The sequence below is a fragment of the Lithobates pipiens genome, unplaced genomic scaffold (assembly GCF_037356315.1).
Source record: "Lithobates pipiens isolate NorthernLeopardFrog02 unplaced genomic scaffold, aLitPip1_a1.2 Scaffold_25, whole genome shotgun sequence".
Taxonomy (NCBI): Eukaryota; Metazoa; Chordata; class Amphibia; order Anura; family Ranidae; genus Lithobates; species Lithobates pipiens.
In genome coordinates, this window is record NW_027507787.1 from 207170642 (window position 1) to 207189800 (window position 19159).

Consider the following 19159-nt stretch of genomic DNA (forward strand, 5'->3'; position numbering starts at 1 on the left):
AGCTCATGCTCCTCAAGCAATTACTTTTACGTGTCCAGTTGACCCCACCCTGGCCTAGCAGACCTACAGAGATTAAAAACAGCACAAAGCCTTTCTCTTGTATAATAATACAGGACAACACAGAGACCCTCGCCAGAAATTAACTTTCTTCATCATTTTCTAGTTCACAAGTTCACAGACATATTCTCATGTTGCTAACCCCATTGAAAGAAAATTGAAATTGATATTTTAACTGGTCTTCCAATAGAGCCTGATGTTGTTCAGTGAAGCACAACATGAAAAACCTCGGAAGATTCTTGGAAAGAGGAATGTAAATTACAAACCAAAGCTTAAAAATCAAGGACGGAGCTGCTATAGTGAAGCGGGTTCCACCGAAATGATAGATTTATCTATTTATAATTGTAACGTCTCTGTGGAAAACCTTATGCTACGGTGAAGGCGACAAAATGTAAATTCATAAGTATTTTTTATTTCATGAAGAAGTAGGGAAATTCTAATTCTCTTTCTTTTGACTCCCATCGAGGCACAATGACAAATACATTGCAACCTTCCAGGGACTGTACAGTCTAAGTAGGCATCTCTGTACACACAGAGCTCTAAGTTGTATTATTCTTCCTGATCACAAATGAACCAATGGTGGCTTTTGATGTCTCTGCACTGTCATGCTGTTACAATCAATACTCCCATTTTGTGTCTGACTCTTCATTTTGCATGAGGATGTGCAATTCTAATTTTCGGTTTTTACTTTATTATATGTAAACCTTTTTATTAAAAAACTTATTGAAACATAAAAAGAGGGGTAAATCACCTTTGCAGGTCTTCTACAAGGCATAGGTTCACAGCTGAGAATCATTCAATGAAATCAATACACATGAAAGAAGGCTGAAGTGAAACAATAACCAAAATCTTTTCTTTCAGTTTAAATAAAGATGGGAATGGGTAGAACCTGTTTTGGTGTCCCCTACGGTGTAATCTCCCTATACTTCCTGCTTAGTCAAAGGTACAGGAAATAGAAGAAAACGCTCTCTAATGCCGCATACACACGATCGGACTATCCGGCGGACATTGCGGGGAAGGTCCACCGGATTTGCCGAACAAGTGGACCTGCCCACACACGACCGGACTTTTCCGGCGGACTATGGCGGGAGTCCACTGGACTTTTGAAATGAACAGACTTGCCCACACACGGAGTAAAGTCCGTTCATTTTGAACGCGGCTCCAGGTAGACGGAACTAGTGAAGGAATTCAATGTCACTGCCTCCATTGGCTCGCTAGCCCCGTCACCTGGTATGGATTTAAAGGGGAACCCCTACGGCGAAAAAACGGCGCAGGGGTCCGCCCAAAGACTATAGCAGACCCTTATCCGAGCACACAGCCCAGCCAGTCAGGAAAGGGGGTGGGGACCAGCGAGCGCCCCCCCCTCCTAAACCGTACCAGGCCGCGTGCCCTCAACATGGGGGGGTGCTTTGGCGAAGGGGGGCCCTGCGGCCCCCCCACCTGAAAGCACCTTGTCCCCATGTTGATGAGGACAAGGGCCTGTTAGGGTCTGCGGGCGGGGGGCCAGGGTTGTCGGAGTCTGCGGGCGGGCGGCTTATCAGAATCCATGAGCCCCCTTTAATAAGGGGCCCCCAGATTCCGGCCGCCCACCCTACGTGAATGAGTATTGGGTAGGTACAATGTACCCCTACCCATTCACCTGGGGAAAAAAGTGTACATTAAAAAAACACAACACAGGTTTTTAAAATACCTTATTAGACAGCTCCGGGGGTCTTCTCGCCGGACTCCGCTATCTTCTGCTCTTTTACTAGCTCTTTTACTAGTGGAGGAGCCCGGCTTTCTTCTTCGTCGCCGCCGCCGTCCGGGGGTTTTCTTCTGACTTCGGGGGTCTTGTCCCGCTCTTCGGTTCTTCTTGCCGGGCCTCCACTTTCTTCTTCCAGCTCTTTTACTAGCGTTGGCCCGGTCTTCTGTCGCTGCCGCCTTCTGCTTCTTCCGATGTTGACACGATGCTCTCTCTGGCCGCAATGGCAGGAGCGTGTTGTGCGGCGACTTATATAGGGACAAGGGGCGGGGTCACCGGAGGATGCTGGGACTGTGACATCATAAGGGGCAGGGTCACCATTTGACATCACCCGGTGACCCCGCCCCTTGTCCCTATATAAGTCGCCAAACAACGCGTTCCTGCCATTACAGCCAGACAGAGCGTTGTGTCGACATCGGAAGAAGGAATAAGAAAAAGCAGAAGGCGGTGGGGTAGCGACAGAAGACCGGGCCAACGCTAGTAAAAGAGCTGGAAGAAGAAAGCAGAAACCCGCAAGAAGAACCGAAGAGCGGGACAAGACCCCCGAAGTTGGAAGAAGACCCCCAGACGGTGGCGGCGACGAAATCCATACCAGGTGACGGGGCTAGCGAGGTGTCACTCTCGTCGATGGAGGCGGCGACATTGACTTCCTTCACTAGTTCCGTCTACCTGGAGTCACATTCAAAATTAACAGACTTTTCTCCATGTGTGGGCAAGTCCGTTCATTTCAAAAGTCCAGCGGACTAGCACACAGACGGGCGGATTGTCCGCGGGACTGCTGAGTCCGGCGGACAATTTTGAGTCAAAACTTCTTTCCAAGTCCACTGGATAATCTGATCGTGTGTACGCGCCATAACAGGAAATCATCAATAAAAGCTAAACTTTGTGTTTGCTGAGAGCATAAACCAAGAGTTACACAGGCAACTAAGTATCTATGCTTGTTTCTATTCTCAGCAATATTTATTTTTAGGCCTCCTTTACATGTGCGTACTATAGCATATGCCTGTGCGAGAGCTGTGTTTGCTTGCACAGGGATGAAAAGGTGCTCCACGCACCCCCTGTGGGTAGTCCAATTCATGCCAATTGGTAGGCAGTGGCTGCACGGATATAGCCGCTGCTCCCAATCTGACAACCGTGCGGGTACACCAGTATCTGCATGGCTCTCAAACTGGGAGCAGTGGAAGTGTTTTTGCAATCGCTGCATTGCAAATGACATGGATGGGACTGGCTGCTTGGGAACTCATGGAACACCTGTGCATCTCCAGGTTTTTACTGTCATCTGTGACCTTTACTGAGGATATTTTCCCTTGCTTCCTGTCCTTGCGACACTCGTACAAAAAATGGGCCATTATCGAGAAAGGAAGGCACAGACAACCTCCCTACTCTACTAAAACTACAGTTTTGCTTGTATGTGTGTCCCCATTGGATGATTGTCAATCACCATCACCCTCTGTCCTGACAAAAAGGGAGAGCAAATCTTTACATTATGAACACAGATAGCAATAAAAAACAAGATCATTCTATAATATATATGTACAGTATTTGCTGCGCTAACAAAGCAAAACCTCTCATGATGTCATAGTGATGAAACGCATTGCCGGTGGTTTTGGAGAGATGCTGGAGATAGCTACCTTTGTGCTAGCTGGGCTGAACGAGCAGTTAGACTGACACAGCCACTCACACAAGCAGCAACGCCACTTTGTTTTGAAAGTAATACATGTGGTTTCTTCCTTTCTTTAATGCCAGTGCAATTCATATTTGCTTTTACCAATAATATTTTTTTTTACAATGAACAATGTTCTCTGTCTTCCTTGAGCATTGGTAAACTCCCACACTGTCTGAGCACCCCGCTTTTGCTAAATTTATTATGTGGGGGACCCGGTGTTCATGATCTAGTTGGCTATAAACAAATCTTGGCTTCTACTAGCAGCCTGCGAGGTGATTTATACAAAGGAGAAATATGATCTTGGTTGTGGGGGTCATATTTATAAGGTGGGAATGTGTCCAAGAAGGGGAACAAAGGTGAAGTTTTTCTGCTACTACACCCTTCTCACTGGACACATCTTTATATGTGGACTTTGCCATGGACTAGTACTATTTATGTATACTTTTATTATTTGCTGTATATTTGCACAGTGATTCACGTTGCATTTATTTAATGCATTGTATGTCATTTAAATTGTGTTTTTCACATACCTGTTTATGATTGTTTAGCATACATTTTGGGGTGAATGTTTCTCTTTTTTTTTGCTTGCAGCTTAAAGTAGAAATCCACCCCAACACTAAAATCTCTAAATTTGCTGGCATCCACGATCTAAGACCAACTTATCTAACCCTGTAAAGCAGCAATAGCTATACATACCTTTTCTGAAGCCGCTCCAGTCTGGTCCTATGCTGAGCTGTCAGCAAAGGCTTCACTTTGTAGGTGGGTGCAGAGGAGGCAGCCGACAACGGAAGCCCCATAGTAACTCTATGGGTGATATCCCTTCCCATTCATTTCCAAGCCGTTGTCGGCTGTCTCCTCTGCAGAGCTTCCACGGCTGAAGACTGGACCAGAGCGGCTTAAAAAAAAAGTATGTATAGCGATTTGTTCTTTAACGGGTTAGATAGGTTAGTCTTAACTTGTCAATGCCTGTAGATTTAGAGATTTTAGTGTAATGCCACATACACACGATTGGACATTTCGACAACAAAACCGTGGATTTTTTTCCGAAGGATGTTGGCTCAAACTTGTCTTGCATACACACGGTCACACAAATGTTGTCGTAAATTCTGAACGTCAAGAACGCGGTGATGTACAAGATGTACGACGAGCCAAGAAAAATGAAGTTCAATAGCCAGTGTGGTCCTTCTGCTTGATTCCGAGCATGCCTGGACTTTTGTGTGTCGGACGTGTGTACACACGCTCGGAATTTCCGACAACAAGTTTTGTTGTTGGAAATATTGAGAACCTGTGCTCAAACATTTTTTGTCAGAAAGTCTGATAGCAATTGTTATCGGAAAGTCTGATCGTGTGTACAGGGCATTAGGGTGGACTTCTACTTTAATTTAAAAAAAAAACGGTTGCACAGAATTATTTTTTTACACAAGGTCATTTTATAATCTTAAGTGCTTGTGAACATTTACATTTTCTGTTAGAAGACTGGGAGAGACAGCCAATTAGAATCTCCTTACCTTTCACATTCTGCAGGGATGCATAAGAGAAAAAAGAAGACAGAGAACTCTGTATTAGAAACCATACTAGTGCTATAACTTATTGTAACGCCACCGATGAGCAGTTTTCTTATCAGTTATAACGAGAGACAAAAGATCCACTTAAGCCTGAAACACACTGAGTTTTTTTTCATTCAACCCAGCAGGCTGAATAAAAAAAAAGCTGAAGAGCTCAGGAGAAGAAGCTGCACTAATGATTTTATATTAGTACAGCCATTTCCCCTGCTGAACTATTGTGTTCTGTTAAGAGGATGGCCCCCGCCAGAACACACCAGCCAGCGCCGATCGGCAGACCTTTTTTTTGGTCAAGCCTCTGACAGAAGCCGGCCCGGATGCCATACACACGGGCCAAATGTTTCTACTGAACCGGCTGATGCCATCTGACATTCGGCCTGGGTGTACTAGGCTTTTGCTGTGATCCTTATAACATTTTTATACCCCACTTAGGAACATTCAGTCGAGAAAAGAGAAAGACAACTTAAAATAAGCTCCCCTTTACATCAGTGTTTTGCAGATAACATAGTAGTAGTGTGTTATATTATGGTAACCTAATTTTGAATGGGCTACCAACACACCAAAAGGCACATACAAAGTGGACTTGCAACAATTTTTTCAACACCCCACATCACACAGATATTTCACAATTGTGCAATGTGGTATGATGGAATGAAAGTGTGTTACAGAACAATGCCTGGGTGCCTTGACATGCCATTTAAAATGAACAGAAAGATGAGCAGTTGGTCAATGAAACCTGGTCTTGGGGAATATTCAAATCTAGCTTAGCAGCTTACTATGAGGCAGCTCTGTTCAATGGGCCCTGAATTGGCTCTTTGGAGTAAACATTCTCAACATTTGTAGAACCTATTAGGTAGGTGTCAACCATCTAGATAAAGTTCATTAGTCAAAGAAATGGTTGCAAACATCCAATACAATTCGGGGGGTTCTATGGCTTCCTTATTCAGGGCTTAAAAGTATTAAATTGGGATTCTGGAAAGGGAATCGATATACTAGAATTAGGTTTGATTTTCAGATTCAATGAAGGATTCAGGACTGGAGGAGGATTTGAATCCACAATTCAAACCCTATTTAAGGATATCAATTTCCTGTCCGGGTGCATACCAGCTTAACCACTTGTCTATCAAGGTATGTTTTTAAATGTCCTGGTACTCAATGCGTTTAAAAAAAAGCACATGGCTGCGACTGCAGCTGTAAGCTTGCCATTGATTTTTTAATATTTTTTTTTAGCGGCTGTAGAGGTGCCATATCACTTTTGGGGTGCATTCACACAAATGCACCCAATTCTGATTACATGTGAGAATCCCAGTGGGGGTTCCTGGAGATTAGCTGTGGGAGGCCTCCTCCACCTAATCATGGCCACTCACATGTAATCGACCATGAAGTGATCACATGTGTGCAATCAGCCTTGGATGCAGGCAGTCTGTTTCCAGGGTCAATCACTCGCATGTGATCGCTATATTTACTTACCACACAATCTGTGCTTGATTAGCTACAGTAAACGGACGGCGAGATATTAGAGGTCTATCATACCCCTGATGTCTCTATTAAGAAAACCTGATCCGTGCCCATGCTATCACATAGGGGGCTTGTTGACACCTTAGAACAGCCTCTCTCTTCCTTTTCAACATGGAGGAACCCTTGAAATAGTCCTTCGGTCTCAGGGAACCCCTGTTAAAAATTAGAAATCTACAACTCAAGATACATTAGTGTGATGGTCATTGGGAAGAATGGTCCTTACACTTGTGGTCATTGGGAAGAAATACCTCCTTACAGATAGCTAAAAAGATTAATGGTGTCAGTGGGAACGTATCTGAGAGGCAGAAATTGCCAATGCTGAAGGAACCCCTAGCAACCCCTGGAGGAACCCTGGTTGAGAATCACTGCCTTAGAATAACATTAAGTGCAGATTCACAGCATTTTAGGTGTCTTAGCATTGAACTCCGTACAACATGCGTTTTTATGAAAGCTCATCAAAGAGGTTTTTTTTTTTAATCCACCTCCTTTAACCGGTTCCCGACCAGCGCACGCCGATGTACAGGCATATTAGCATACAGGTACGTCCAATCTTTAATGCCGTCCTGCCATCGTGAGCGCGCCGCCGGCAGCTCGCGGGACCCGTGGACCCAATTACCGCGGGGATACCCATGATCGTCTCACAGGGCGGCTGAACTGGGAGATGCCATTGTAAACAGCATTTCCCCGTTCTGCCTAGCAACTAGTGATGCTGATCTCTGCTCCATGTGATTGGAGCAGAGATCAGTGTTCACTAAATTAAAGCCTAGCCCCCAACAGTTAGTAACACACCCCTAGGAACACTTAACCCCTACACTGCCACCCACTGGCTAACCCCTTCACTGCCAGTATCATTTACACAGGAATCACTGCATTTGTATAGCAGTGATTGCTGTATAAATGACAATGGTCCCAAAAATGGGTCAAAAATGTCCGATGTGTCCGCCATGTCGCCGTCACAATAAAAATCGCTGATCGCTGCTTACTAGTAAAAAAACAAATTTAATAAAAATGCCATAAAACTATCCCCTATTTTGTAAACGCTATAACTTTTGTGCAAACCAATCAATAATCGCTTATTGCGTTTTTTTTTACCAAAAATACGTAGAAGAATACGTATCGGCCTAAACTGAGGGAAAACATTTTTTTTATATATTTTTGGGGGATATTTATTATAACAAAAAGTAAAAAATAATGTTTTTTTAAAAAAATTGCTTATAACGCAAAAAATAAAAACCGCAGGGGTGATCAAATACCACCAAAAGAAAGCTCTATTTGTGGGAAAAAAAAGGACGTCAATTTTGTTTGGGAGCCACGTCGCACGACCGCGCAATTTTCAGTTAAAGCAACGCAGTGCCGAATCGCAAAAAGTGGTCTGGTCTTTGACCAGCAAATGGTCCGGGGCTAAAGTGGTTAAAGGGCCCAGATATGAACAGAGCCTTAAAATGACACTACATTCTGATTTTACATTTTCATGTATGTATTCTTACCTTAAAAAAGGTATTTTCTATTGCTCTCACACACCTCAAAATCTCCAAATTCTTTTATTTTGCTGCTGTGATCTGACTTACTGTTAGAGGATGGCTATGTTCAATATCCATAGTCCTATGAATGTAGCTACCGTCTCCTGTTCACCCCTGGAGATGGATTTGGGACTATGTTCCATTTGATTTGAAGAGGCCATATAGCAGTGCACATGACCGCAACTAACTTGCACTGCTACTTTCAAACAGGATGTGAAGGGGAGAAAGATGTTCAGGAGCTCACATGAGACATTACAAGGAGGCAGAAAAACACAGCAGGAAACGATTTAACGTAAATCTGAAAAGATTGCAGGGTCATTGGGTATGTGAATGGATGTGTAAGGATTCTTTTTGGAGAATATGGATATTGTTTGGGGTCACTTACTAGGGCTCATTTACACTTGCTTTGGCTTCAACAAGGCTTCGGACACGCTTAGTTAAAGCTCTCTGAACGCTAGTCAAAGCTCCTGTCACTAAATAAAATGGTTACCTTACAGTTCTGTTTACACCTTGCTTTTGCTTTGCTTCAAAAATTATACCCCATGTAGCTTTAGTGGTGCTTCAAAGCCTTCATAGAATTCTATGGAAAAGATCGCTTGAAGCCCCACTGAAGCCCCATCAAAGCTCCACCAAAGCGTCAGGGTTGGGCTCGGCCCTTCCTTCTCTGAGCTGGCCGCTCAGCTGTCAGCTAATTGCCAGCTCCTATCTCTCCACAGGTACCCAGCTGTTGATATCCTGCTCGTCAGACCTGCCTACCCAGAGGAGCTCTGCCTTCGCCTTTGTCAACATCACAGAGACGCTTTCCTGCACTCCTATTTAAAGACTTGCTTGGCTGACATCCCTTCTGGCTCCAGATCCTGCTTGCTGTTTTACTACGCTCATCTCCGGCTCCCTGACGTTTGGCTTATCTGACCATCTTTTCAGATTCCTGAACTCTGGCTATGTTTTGACTACATTTTTTATATTTACTTTTATTATTAAACCAGTGTGATTTAACTGTACTTCTGTCTCGGTCTGATTTCATGGTTTCTGACACAAAGCCCCACCGCAGCCTCATTGAAGCACCAAGCAAAAGCAAGGTGTAAAGACGACTGTAAGCTAACCATTTTATTTAGTGACAGGAGCTTTGACTGGCATTCGGAGAGCTTTAACAAAGCCTGTCCAAAGCCATGTTTTGAAGCAAGTGTAAACTAGTCCTTTAAGTTCTACGAAATAAAAATAAAAAAAAATTGAATTTGAGTAAAATAGAAAAAAAAACCATTTAAAAGCATCACCCTGCACATACACCCAAATGAAAATATGTGATTAGGACACACAAGTGTGAATAAGTGTAACTGCACCCCACGTGAGTTATCACTGCAAACATTCAATTAAGAGCAATCATTTTAGGACCATCATTGACTCTAAACTGATCACCTGTAAAGGCTTTTAAAATGTTACCTATGAACAATTTGAATACTTAAAGGGGTTATAAAGGTAAACGTTCTGACAATGCCAGCGCCCCCAGCCCCCCCCATTTTGCTTACCTGACCCCTCGAAAGTCCCGCGCTCGCCCCCGGCGCCCTCTTCGCTGCTCACCCTGGCCGTTGATTGGCTAGAGTGGATAGACTGAAAGCAGCGCAGCCATTGGCTCACGCTGCTATCAATCACATCCAATGACGCGCCGAGCCGGGGGACGGGGCAGAGTAATACATCGAGTGGCTACGGCAGCTCGATGTATCACGGGAGCGCGCCTGCAAGCACTTCCCACTATGCGAGGGAGCTCGCATGAGGTTGTGGAGTCCTTGCGGCAGGGAGCCAAGACAGCCGCCGAGGGGCCCCAGAAGAGCAGGTTCGGGGCCAGTCTGTGCAAAACGAGTTGCACAGTGGAGGTAAGTATAACATGTTTGTTTTTTGTTTTTTTTTAATGTTTGCCTTTAGTGATCCTTGAAGCTTTTTGCCATTTCACAGACTCCCGAAACTTTAGGGCTGGACATGTTTGCTATCCATTTACTCAATTCAACCCCATCTTTTATATTTTACCAAACTGGCTATTATATTGTGTTTGTGTGCAGTAAAATTTATTTTGGTGTATTTTTGAATGGAAAATATGCATTTGATGAGCAGTGAAGTTCTATTGTTTGTATCTTGTGTTTTTTTTTTTTTTCAGTTTTTCTGCTGCTAACAGCACTGTTTTTTTAGGCTGATAACCTGTTGTTAAGTACCGATTTACGTGGTACTTTTTAAGCCGGGGAATGCCCCAAGGCTCTGTTTTTGTAAATTCACTAAAAATGAATAAAGAGAATAAAAAAAAAAATGCATTTGATCTACGGTTGCACAATTATTGTGCAACATTAACAAAATGCAACTGTCACCCTTTTATTCTATAGGCCTTTTCTGGTTTCAGAAAATATACAATTGTTTGGGGCTTTGAGGTAATTATTTTAGTTAAGAGAACAATTTTAAAAAATTGCCTTTATGGAAAAGTGGGTGTTACTCTTTAACCAGTTCCCAACCGGAACACGCTGATGTACGTTGGCATAATGGCACGGGCAGGCATATTGGCGTACAGGTACGTCCATTTTTAAATGCCGCCCTGCCATCCGGTGCGCTCGCGTGCCGGTCGGGACCCCCGCAGACCCGATCGCTGCGGAGATACCCGTGATCGTCTCACGGGGCGGCCGTTGTAAACAGCATCTCCCCGTTCTGCCTAGCAACAAGTGACGCTGATCTCTGCTCCATGTGATTGGAGCAGTGATCAGTGTTCACTAAAACAAAGCCCAGCCCCCCACAGTTAGTAACACGCCCCTAGGAAGACTTAACCCCTACACTGCCACCCCCTGGTTAACCCCTTCACTGCCAGTGTCATTTACACAGGAATCAATGCATTTGTATAGCATTGATTGCTGTATAAATGACAATGGTCCCAAAAAAGTGTCAAAAATGTCCGATGTGTCCGCCAAAATGACGCAGTCACAATAAAAATCTCTGATCGCCGCCATTACTATTAAAAAAAAGAAAATTATTAATAAAAATGCCATAAAACTATCCCCCATTTTGTAAATGCTATAACTTTTCCACAAACCAATCAATAATCGCTTATTGCGATTTTTTTACCAAAAATATGTAGAAGAATACGTATCGGCCTAAACTGAGGGAAAAATATATATTTTTTTTTTCAAAATTGTTGCCCTATTTTTGTTTAAAGCGCAAAAAATAAAAACTGCAGGGGTGATCAAACACCACCAAAAGAAAGCTCTATTTGTGGGAAAAAAAGGACATCAATTTTGTTTGGGAGCCACGTCGCATGACCACGCAATTGTGAGTTAAAGCGACGCAGTGCCGAATCGCAAAAAGTGGTCTGGTCTTAAGCCAGCAAAATGGTCCGGTCTGAAAATGGTTAAGCCCTGATGAAAAGGGACCCCCTAGAAACCCTGAAACACATTGAGGTCGATTTACTAAAGGTAAATAAACGGTGCACTTTAAAGAGTGCTGCAAATGCTCTTTAACCACTTGACCTCCAGAAGGTTTACCCCCCCCCCCCCCCTTCATGACCAGGCCATTTTTTTGAGATACGCACTGCATTACTTTAACTGACAATTGCGCAGTCGTGTGATGCTATACCCAATTAAAAGTGATGTACCTTTTTTCCCCACAAATAGAGCCTTCTTTTGGTTGTACTTAATCACCTCTGTGATTTTTATTTTTGGTGCTATAAACAAAAAAGTCTGACAATTTTGAAAAGAAAAACAATATTTTTTACTTTCTGCTATAAAACAAACCCAACAAAAAAAAAATTGAAAAGAAATCAAATTTCTTCATAAATTGAGGCCAATATGTATTCTACTACATATTTTTGGTAAAAAATCCCAATAAAGCGTATATCGATTGGTTTGCGCAAAAGTTATAGTGTCTACAAACAATGGGATATTATTTATTTTTTTTACTAGCAATCAGCGCCTTATAGCAGGACTGCAACATTGCAGCGGCCAAATCAGACACTTTTTGGAGACCAGTGACACTAATACAGTGCTAAAAAATATGAACTGTCCGGACACTGGCTGGGAAGAGGTTAACATCAGGGGCAATCAAAGGGTTAACTGTGTGCCCAGGTTGTGCTTACTCACTGTGGGGGAGGTGCTTTGACTAGGGGAAGGCAAAGATCCATGTTCCTGCTTTGCAGAAACACAGGATCAATATCTTCCTTTCTGACAGAACAACAATCTGTCGTGTTTACATAAGCAGATTGTCATTTTGTCTGTGTAATCGGCAGGTGGCGGTGGATATCGAGTCTGTGGTACCCGCGCCTGGTTATAATTAACAGCAGGAGCGAGTTGCAGGTGGTGCGCGCCAAAGACCCGGAAGCGTTAGGGTACCTGATCTGGCACAGAGCGGCCGCCCTGCCACAGTATATAGTGGTTAAATGCATTTGCTCGAGATCTGAGGGGAAGCTCTGCTGGGTTCCATCATCCAATCGTTTTCTTGCCTTTAGTAAATCAACCCCATTGGCTGCTTGTGACTTAATTGAAAATGAATGCAAATCACTGTTTCATGTTACCTTGTATGTCATGGTAAAATGTGCAAATCTACCCTGCGTTACGGAAATGCACTGATATGAATGGGCCCTAATCCAGGCCTGCATGTAATAAACAATCAACCATAAAATGTGATCACTCGAACAATCTTTTGCTGGAAATAATCATTTGGCAAAAGAAGAGGAAAAATCTATTGCAGAAGTTTTCTAAGAACTTTTCAGTGAAACCTTCAGAGAAGGCTCCACTCTCCCACTCAGGAAAACAAAACCGAACGTAACATAAGTCTTTGTATCAGTGAAAATGACGGCACTAACAGAAAAGTTGCATTGCACAACCTAGCTTCACTTATAATGTAAATCAACAGCTTAGACAAGGCAAGGGCATTTATATGCATAAAATATAGGCCTTGAAGTGCTTGCAGTATAGACCAGGGCCTTGAAAGACAAGATTTTAACAGTGTGTCAGAATGCCTTTGTTTCATCATGTTTTATGTGGCATTTTTATACAATGCCTTGCAAAAGTATAATTATAATTATATGTGATGGATCAGAACACAATAGTCTAAGTTGGTGAAGTAAAATTATAACAATATATACATAAAACTATTTTTCAGAAATAAAAAACGGATAATTGGCACGTGCGTATGTATTCACCCCCTTTGTTATGAAGCCCATAAAAAGCTCTGGTGCAACCAATTACCTTCAGAAGTCACATAATTAGTGAAATGATGTCCAGCTGTGTGCAATCTAATGTCCTGTACACATGGTCGGAAATTTCCAATGGAAAAGGTCTGACCGAATTATGTTGTCGGAAAATCCGATCGTGTGTGGGCTCTGTCTGACTTTTTCCGTCTGAAATTCCGACGGAAAAAATTTGAGAGCTGGATCTCAAATTTTCCGACAACAAAATCCGATCTGACTTTTTCTTGATCGTTTGTAGTGAATTCCGACGGACGAAGTGCCACGCATGCTCAGGTTAAATTACGAGACCAAAGCTATTGGCTACTAGCTTCTACGTAGTCTCGTCGTACGAAACGAACGTCACCTCGTTCTGAATGATCGGATTTTCCGACAACTTTGTCCGACCGTGTGTATGTAACACAAGTTTCGGCCAAGATCCGTCGGAAAAAATCTGACAGATTTTGTGGTCGGAATGTCCGACCATGTGTACAGGGCATAAGTGTCCCATGAGCTGTCATTACATATACACACACACCTTTTTGAAAGGCCTCAGAGGCTGCAACACCTAAACAAGAGGCACCACTAACCAAACACTGCCATGAAGACCAAGGAACTCTCCAAACAAGTAAGGGACAATGTTGTTGAGAAGTACAAGTCAGGGTTAGGTTATAAAAAAATATCCAAATCTTTGCTGATCCCTAGGAGCGCCATCAAATCTATCATAACCAAATGGAAAGAACATGGCACAACAGCAAACCTGCCAAGAGAAGGCCGCACACCAAAACTCACGGACCGGGCAAGGAGGGCATCAGAGAGGCAGCACAGAGTATGTAGGCATAAGACACACCCCCTACCATGCCCCCATTAAAGGTGAATTGTATAAAGAAATGATTAGTTAAACCTACAAGTGCTTTTTTTTTTAACCACTACTCTTCCTTTAGCCTGGCTTTTGACATTTATAAATGCAGCAATTTATAAATTGGATGAAAAATTTATCTTTCAAAAAATGTTTTTTAGTGCTAAATAGTGCATTTTATATACAACTCTATAGATTAGACAAAAATGAGGGACACATGAGGAGGAAATAGGGACAGAGGGACTTTGTTCCAAATCAGGGACAGTGCCTCGAAATCAGGGACAGTTGGGAGGTATGGCAAATCTATGGAATATTTCTAATTGTAGTTTGCCTAGACATACACTTTAAAGTACTGTGACTTCTGTAGTTCTGGGCTGTAAACTGTTTATTTAGGCCAATGAATACTGCTGACCGCCTGTTCTGGGTAATGGACAGGCACTCCACCCCTTTCTTTGTTATTATATTAAAGCCATGTCAGATGAGTAAACCTGTGATAGGCTGCTATAGGTTAGTGCACTTTGCACACTTCTCTTATATAAAGTATAACTAAAGTCTAAATTGTATTTAGTTTTTTTTACCGAGTGGCATGGGATTAGACCGCCTGTCGGGGCTTTTATTGCTTTCTGTGCCCCCATTAGGGAGAGTCACCCTCTATACTTGTCCTGTTTTATGATGATCACCAAGAGTGAAACTGAAAGAACTCCAAATTTTGGGTTGTCACTAGAACAGGAATAGAGTGGGAAAATTTTAGTGGGGACACTGGTTTTGGCGACAACCAGGAATTCCCTCACTTCCTGTATTGGATAGGAGACAGGAGGTGAAGGAAAGTCTCCCCAATGGGCCACAGATGGTAAAAAAAAAAAAAGAACTGACGTGATTTATAACTCTCCCTTATGCTATCCAAAAAAAAAAAGTTTTGCCTTTAGATCTGCTTTAACAAGAATAGACCTGATAACGTGGGTTGTCCAGTACAATGCGGCCAATTTATACACAGCTTGTTCTACTCGCTTACTTCTGGTTCTCCGCAATCACACTGTTCTCCTTCTTCAACGTATCCATTTCCACACTTCTGTTCTCCAAACGATTCTGTAACTTCAGGCATGTTGTAGAGACACATGCCCACTCCCTTTTCCAGGCTGCTGTCCAAGTCCTTCTTGCTGCAGCTGCTGAACACTGTGGGGAAAGGGTATCTGCAAAGGAGCACAGGCAAGACAAAAGCAAAAGCTCCGTCATTCAGATGTGCGCAAACAACATATCCTTTATTAATTCTCTTTAACAATCATCACCGAGCCAGCAGCCCGCTTCACTCCAGACCACCGATTTACCCCGGCCACTTGTGATTCTGCATAACAGGACAGAGAAGACATCACATAACGGGATCGCTGATGGCTTTCTGTAGGCGTTCAACTCTTTTCCCCTTGAAGGGGTATGTGTGGCTATTATTTTATTCCTTACACAAACACAATTTTTTCGCTATTACAGTGCCAAAGCGTGCCTCTCTCATGATTATATTATGTCTGGATACAGACCAGCTGGCAAGCAAGATGCAGGCCTTGTTCTCTCCCCAAAGACAGCGAAAAGACTATATATTCATCACTGCTCGGCAGCGCAGCAATAACTCAACCACATGACAAGTCAAAGGCAAGCCGTTAATGAGTTCTTACTGTAGTCACCTGCAATTAGAGTGCACGGAGGCAAAATGTACATGAAATACTGCTGGAACGGAAAAGCTGCTTCTACGATGACTGCTCTGCTAGGCTGGGAGACTTTTAGTCACTCTCCGAGATAAATTATCATTAATGAATGAAGAAATTAGCTTGATAGAAATACAAGATACAGTGTTTGTCAGTAAATAAGACCCGAGAAAGCTGGAGAAAGTCAAACGCAGGGGAGAAGAGTGATCAGGTTTAAACAACTTAAATGGGCTGACAGAGGAAACTGAAGCATGGGGTCAGTCATCGCCAGAACTTATCTCATCCACACAGTGCAAACATGGTGTAAGAGACGGGGCGGATACATATGATGGGGGCTGCCAGCAATATCAATAAAGAAATCTCACTCATCTTAAAAGTGCGTTTTACCCACATTTACCTTCAAACCTCACTTTTCCTCTCTAGGTCATGTTCCAGCATCATTTATTTATCTTGTTCTTGTAGGGAGAAATAAATTATTATCGCCTGAAGCATCACTAGATTTGTAAAGTTCCTAAGGCGCAACTGTGAGGCGCTCAGTTTCTACTGATGTAGGCATGGCCCCAGAACTATATACTTAAAACAAAAAATGAGGATTGCGTATACCCATGCACCAACGCCACGGGGGGGGGGGGGGGGGGGGGAGAAAACAACCTAACATTAGGATTTTAATAAATGGTAGGATTCTTGTATGTGTTGTTTGATGTGCTGTGGGCAGCACAGTGGTGTAGTGGGTAGCACGCTTGCCTAGTAGTAAAAAGGGTCGCTGGTTCAAATCCCAACCAGGACACATTCCAAAGACATGCTGGTAGGTTAATTGGCTTCTGTCCAAAATTGGCCCTAGTATATGAATGTGAGTTGGGGCCCTTGGATTGTGGGTTCCTTGAGGGTAGGGACCAATGTGAGTATACAATGTATGTGTGTAGGTCTGTGTAAATTGACGGCAATATATGTGTACCTTAAATCGATAACATAATGGATAAGCATCTTAATGAGATACAATGTACAGAGATAGGGACAATTGTGGACACTCACTCAGGTTGAACTGGATGGACTGGTTTCTTTATTCAACCTTACTAACTATGTAACTATTAGCCATTGGCACTCCATAAGTCTGCAATTAAAACTAGGAGGTTAGAAAACATATGTCGTAACCTCTTCTGTCCAAAATTGTGGCAGGAAGTTCAGAAAAAACTGGGGTAAAAAAACAATACCCCCCACATAACAAAGATAGGGCTCCACATAAGAGTACCTCTTGACTTTTAAATTTTAAATTTACTCAACATGTTTCGCTCCTATAAAAGAGCTTCCTCAGGTGATTGTAATATAAATTAAAATCTGACTGCACCAAACCAATTCAAAAAAGCACATGGTAAAGATGGAAGACAATCAGAGACCTAAGTGGTTAAAATGACCACCATGCCTGCCACGCGATGACATCACGCACATGAGTCATGACATCATCGCATCATATTTACATAGTTAGTCAGGTTGAAAAGACACGAGTCCATCTAGTTCAACCAATAAAAACTTGCACATGCACAGTATACAATAAACGCCGTCTTGAGATCAAAATGTAAAAGGCGGGTGCTGTGTTAGCATATTCATTGCCATCAAAACCTTTATAAGGCTGTGATAATACAATTAAGAATAAATAAATAAATGGTAAACAAAATAAAGAAGAAGAGGAACAGGGGAGACTTTTTAAGGCCCAAAGCAGGAGAGATAAATCAAGCATTCAATTCTGCAACCAAAATCTGTTATGAGTGCATCTGTGTTCTTGTTTGGGTGTAATTTGGATATGGATGAGGCTGATTACTGAAAATAGTAATAAAAAGAATTATACAGTATATATGATATAGGTTACCTGCAACTATCAATGAGATGCCACAATGCATTCTCCAACCTCTGATGGGACAATTTAATTAATTCTGGTTAAAATGGAAAACAAATACATTTTTATTTCCAATTCCAGTTCAAAATTTTCAATGTTTTCCAATGGGTGTGGCTTGTTACATAGCTGCAATGGTCTTATATCTTGCCAGAGAGCTCAGCATGCTAAACAGGCGGGCTGCCACATTACCAGAGACAATGCTTTGCTATTAAAGCAGAGTTCCGCCGTTTTTTTTTTTTTTTAAGACAGCAACTACAAATACTTCAGCTGCTGACTTTTAAAATATGAACACTTACAGTGGTGTGAAAAAGTGTTTGCCCCCTTCCTCATTTCCTGTTCCTTTGCATGTTTGTCACACTTAAGTGTTTCGGAACATCAAACCAATTTAAACAATAGTCAAGGACAACACAAGTAAACACAAAATGCAATTTGTAAATGAAGGTGTTTATTATTAAAGGTGAAAAAAAATCCAAACCATCATGGCCCTGTGTGAAAAAGTGATTGCCCCCTAAACCTAATAACTGGTTGGGCCACCCTTAGCAGCAACAACTGCAACCAAGCGTTTGCGATAACGTGCAATGAGGCTTTTACAGCGTCCTGGAGGAATTTTGGCCCACTCATCTTTGCAGAATTGTCCTAATTCAGTTACATTAGAGGGTTTTCGAGCATGAACGGCCTTTTTAAGGTCATACCACAACATCTCAATAGGATTCAGGTCAGGACTTTGGCTAGGCCACTCCAAAGTCTTCGTTTTGTTTTTCTTCAGCCATTCGGTGGTGGACTTGCTGGTGTGTTTAGGATCATTGTCCTGCTGCAGAACCCAAGTTCGTTTCAGCTTGAGTACACGAACAGATGGTCAGACATTCTCCTTCAGGATCTCTTGGTAGACAACAGAATTCATAGTTCCTTTTATCACGGCAAGTCTTCCAGGTCCTGAAGCAGCAAAACAGCCCCAGACCATCACACTACCACCACCATATTTTACTGTTGGTATAATGTTCTTTTTCTGAAATGCAGTGTTCCTTCTACGCCAGATATACTTGGACACACACCTTCCAAAGAGTTCCACTTTTGTCTCATCGGTCCACAGAATGTTGTCCCAAAAGTCTTGGGGATCATCAAGATGTGTTGTGGAGAAATTGAGACGAGCTTTGATGTTCTTTTTGCTCAGCAGTGGTTTTCTCCTTGGAACTCTGCCATGCAGGCCATTTTTGCCCAGTCTTTTCCTGATGGTGGAGGCATGAACGCTGACCTTAACTGAGGCAAGTGAGGCCTGCAGTTCCTTGGACGTTGTTGTGGGGTCTTTTGTGACCTCTTGGATGAGTCGTGGCTGCGCTCTTGGGGTAATTTTGGGCGGCCGGCCACTCCTGGGAAGGTTCACCACTGTTCCATGTCTTCGCCATTTGTGGATAATGGCTCTCACTGTGGTTCGCTGGATTCCCAAAGCTTTGGAAATGGCT

The 19159-nt window shown here is 42.8% G+C and overlaps 1 protein-coding gene across 1 annotated transcript in view; it reads right to left on the minus strand.

The window, feature by feature from the left end:
• ADAM12 (ADAM metallopeptidase domain 12) overlaps positions 1-19159 on the minus strand; it is a 1000652-nt gene that overhangs the window by 251140 nt on the left and 730353 nt on the right. The window contains 1 exon segment of the mRNA XM_077455498.1: positions 15127-15304. Within this exon segment, the coding sequence (XP_077311624.1) occupies positions 15127-15304 (178 nt within the window).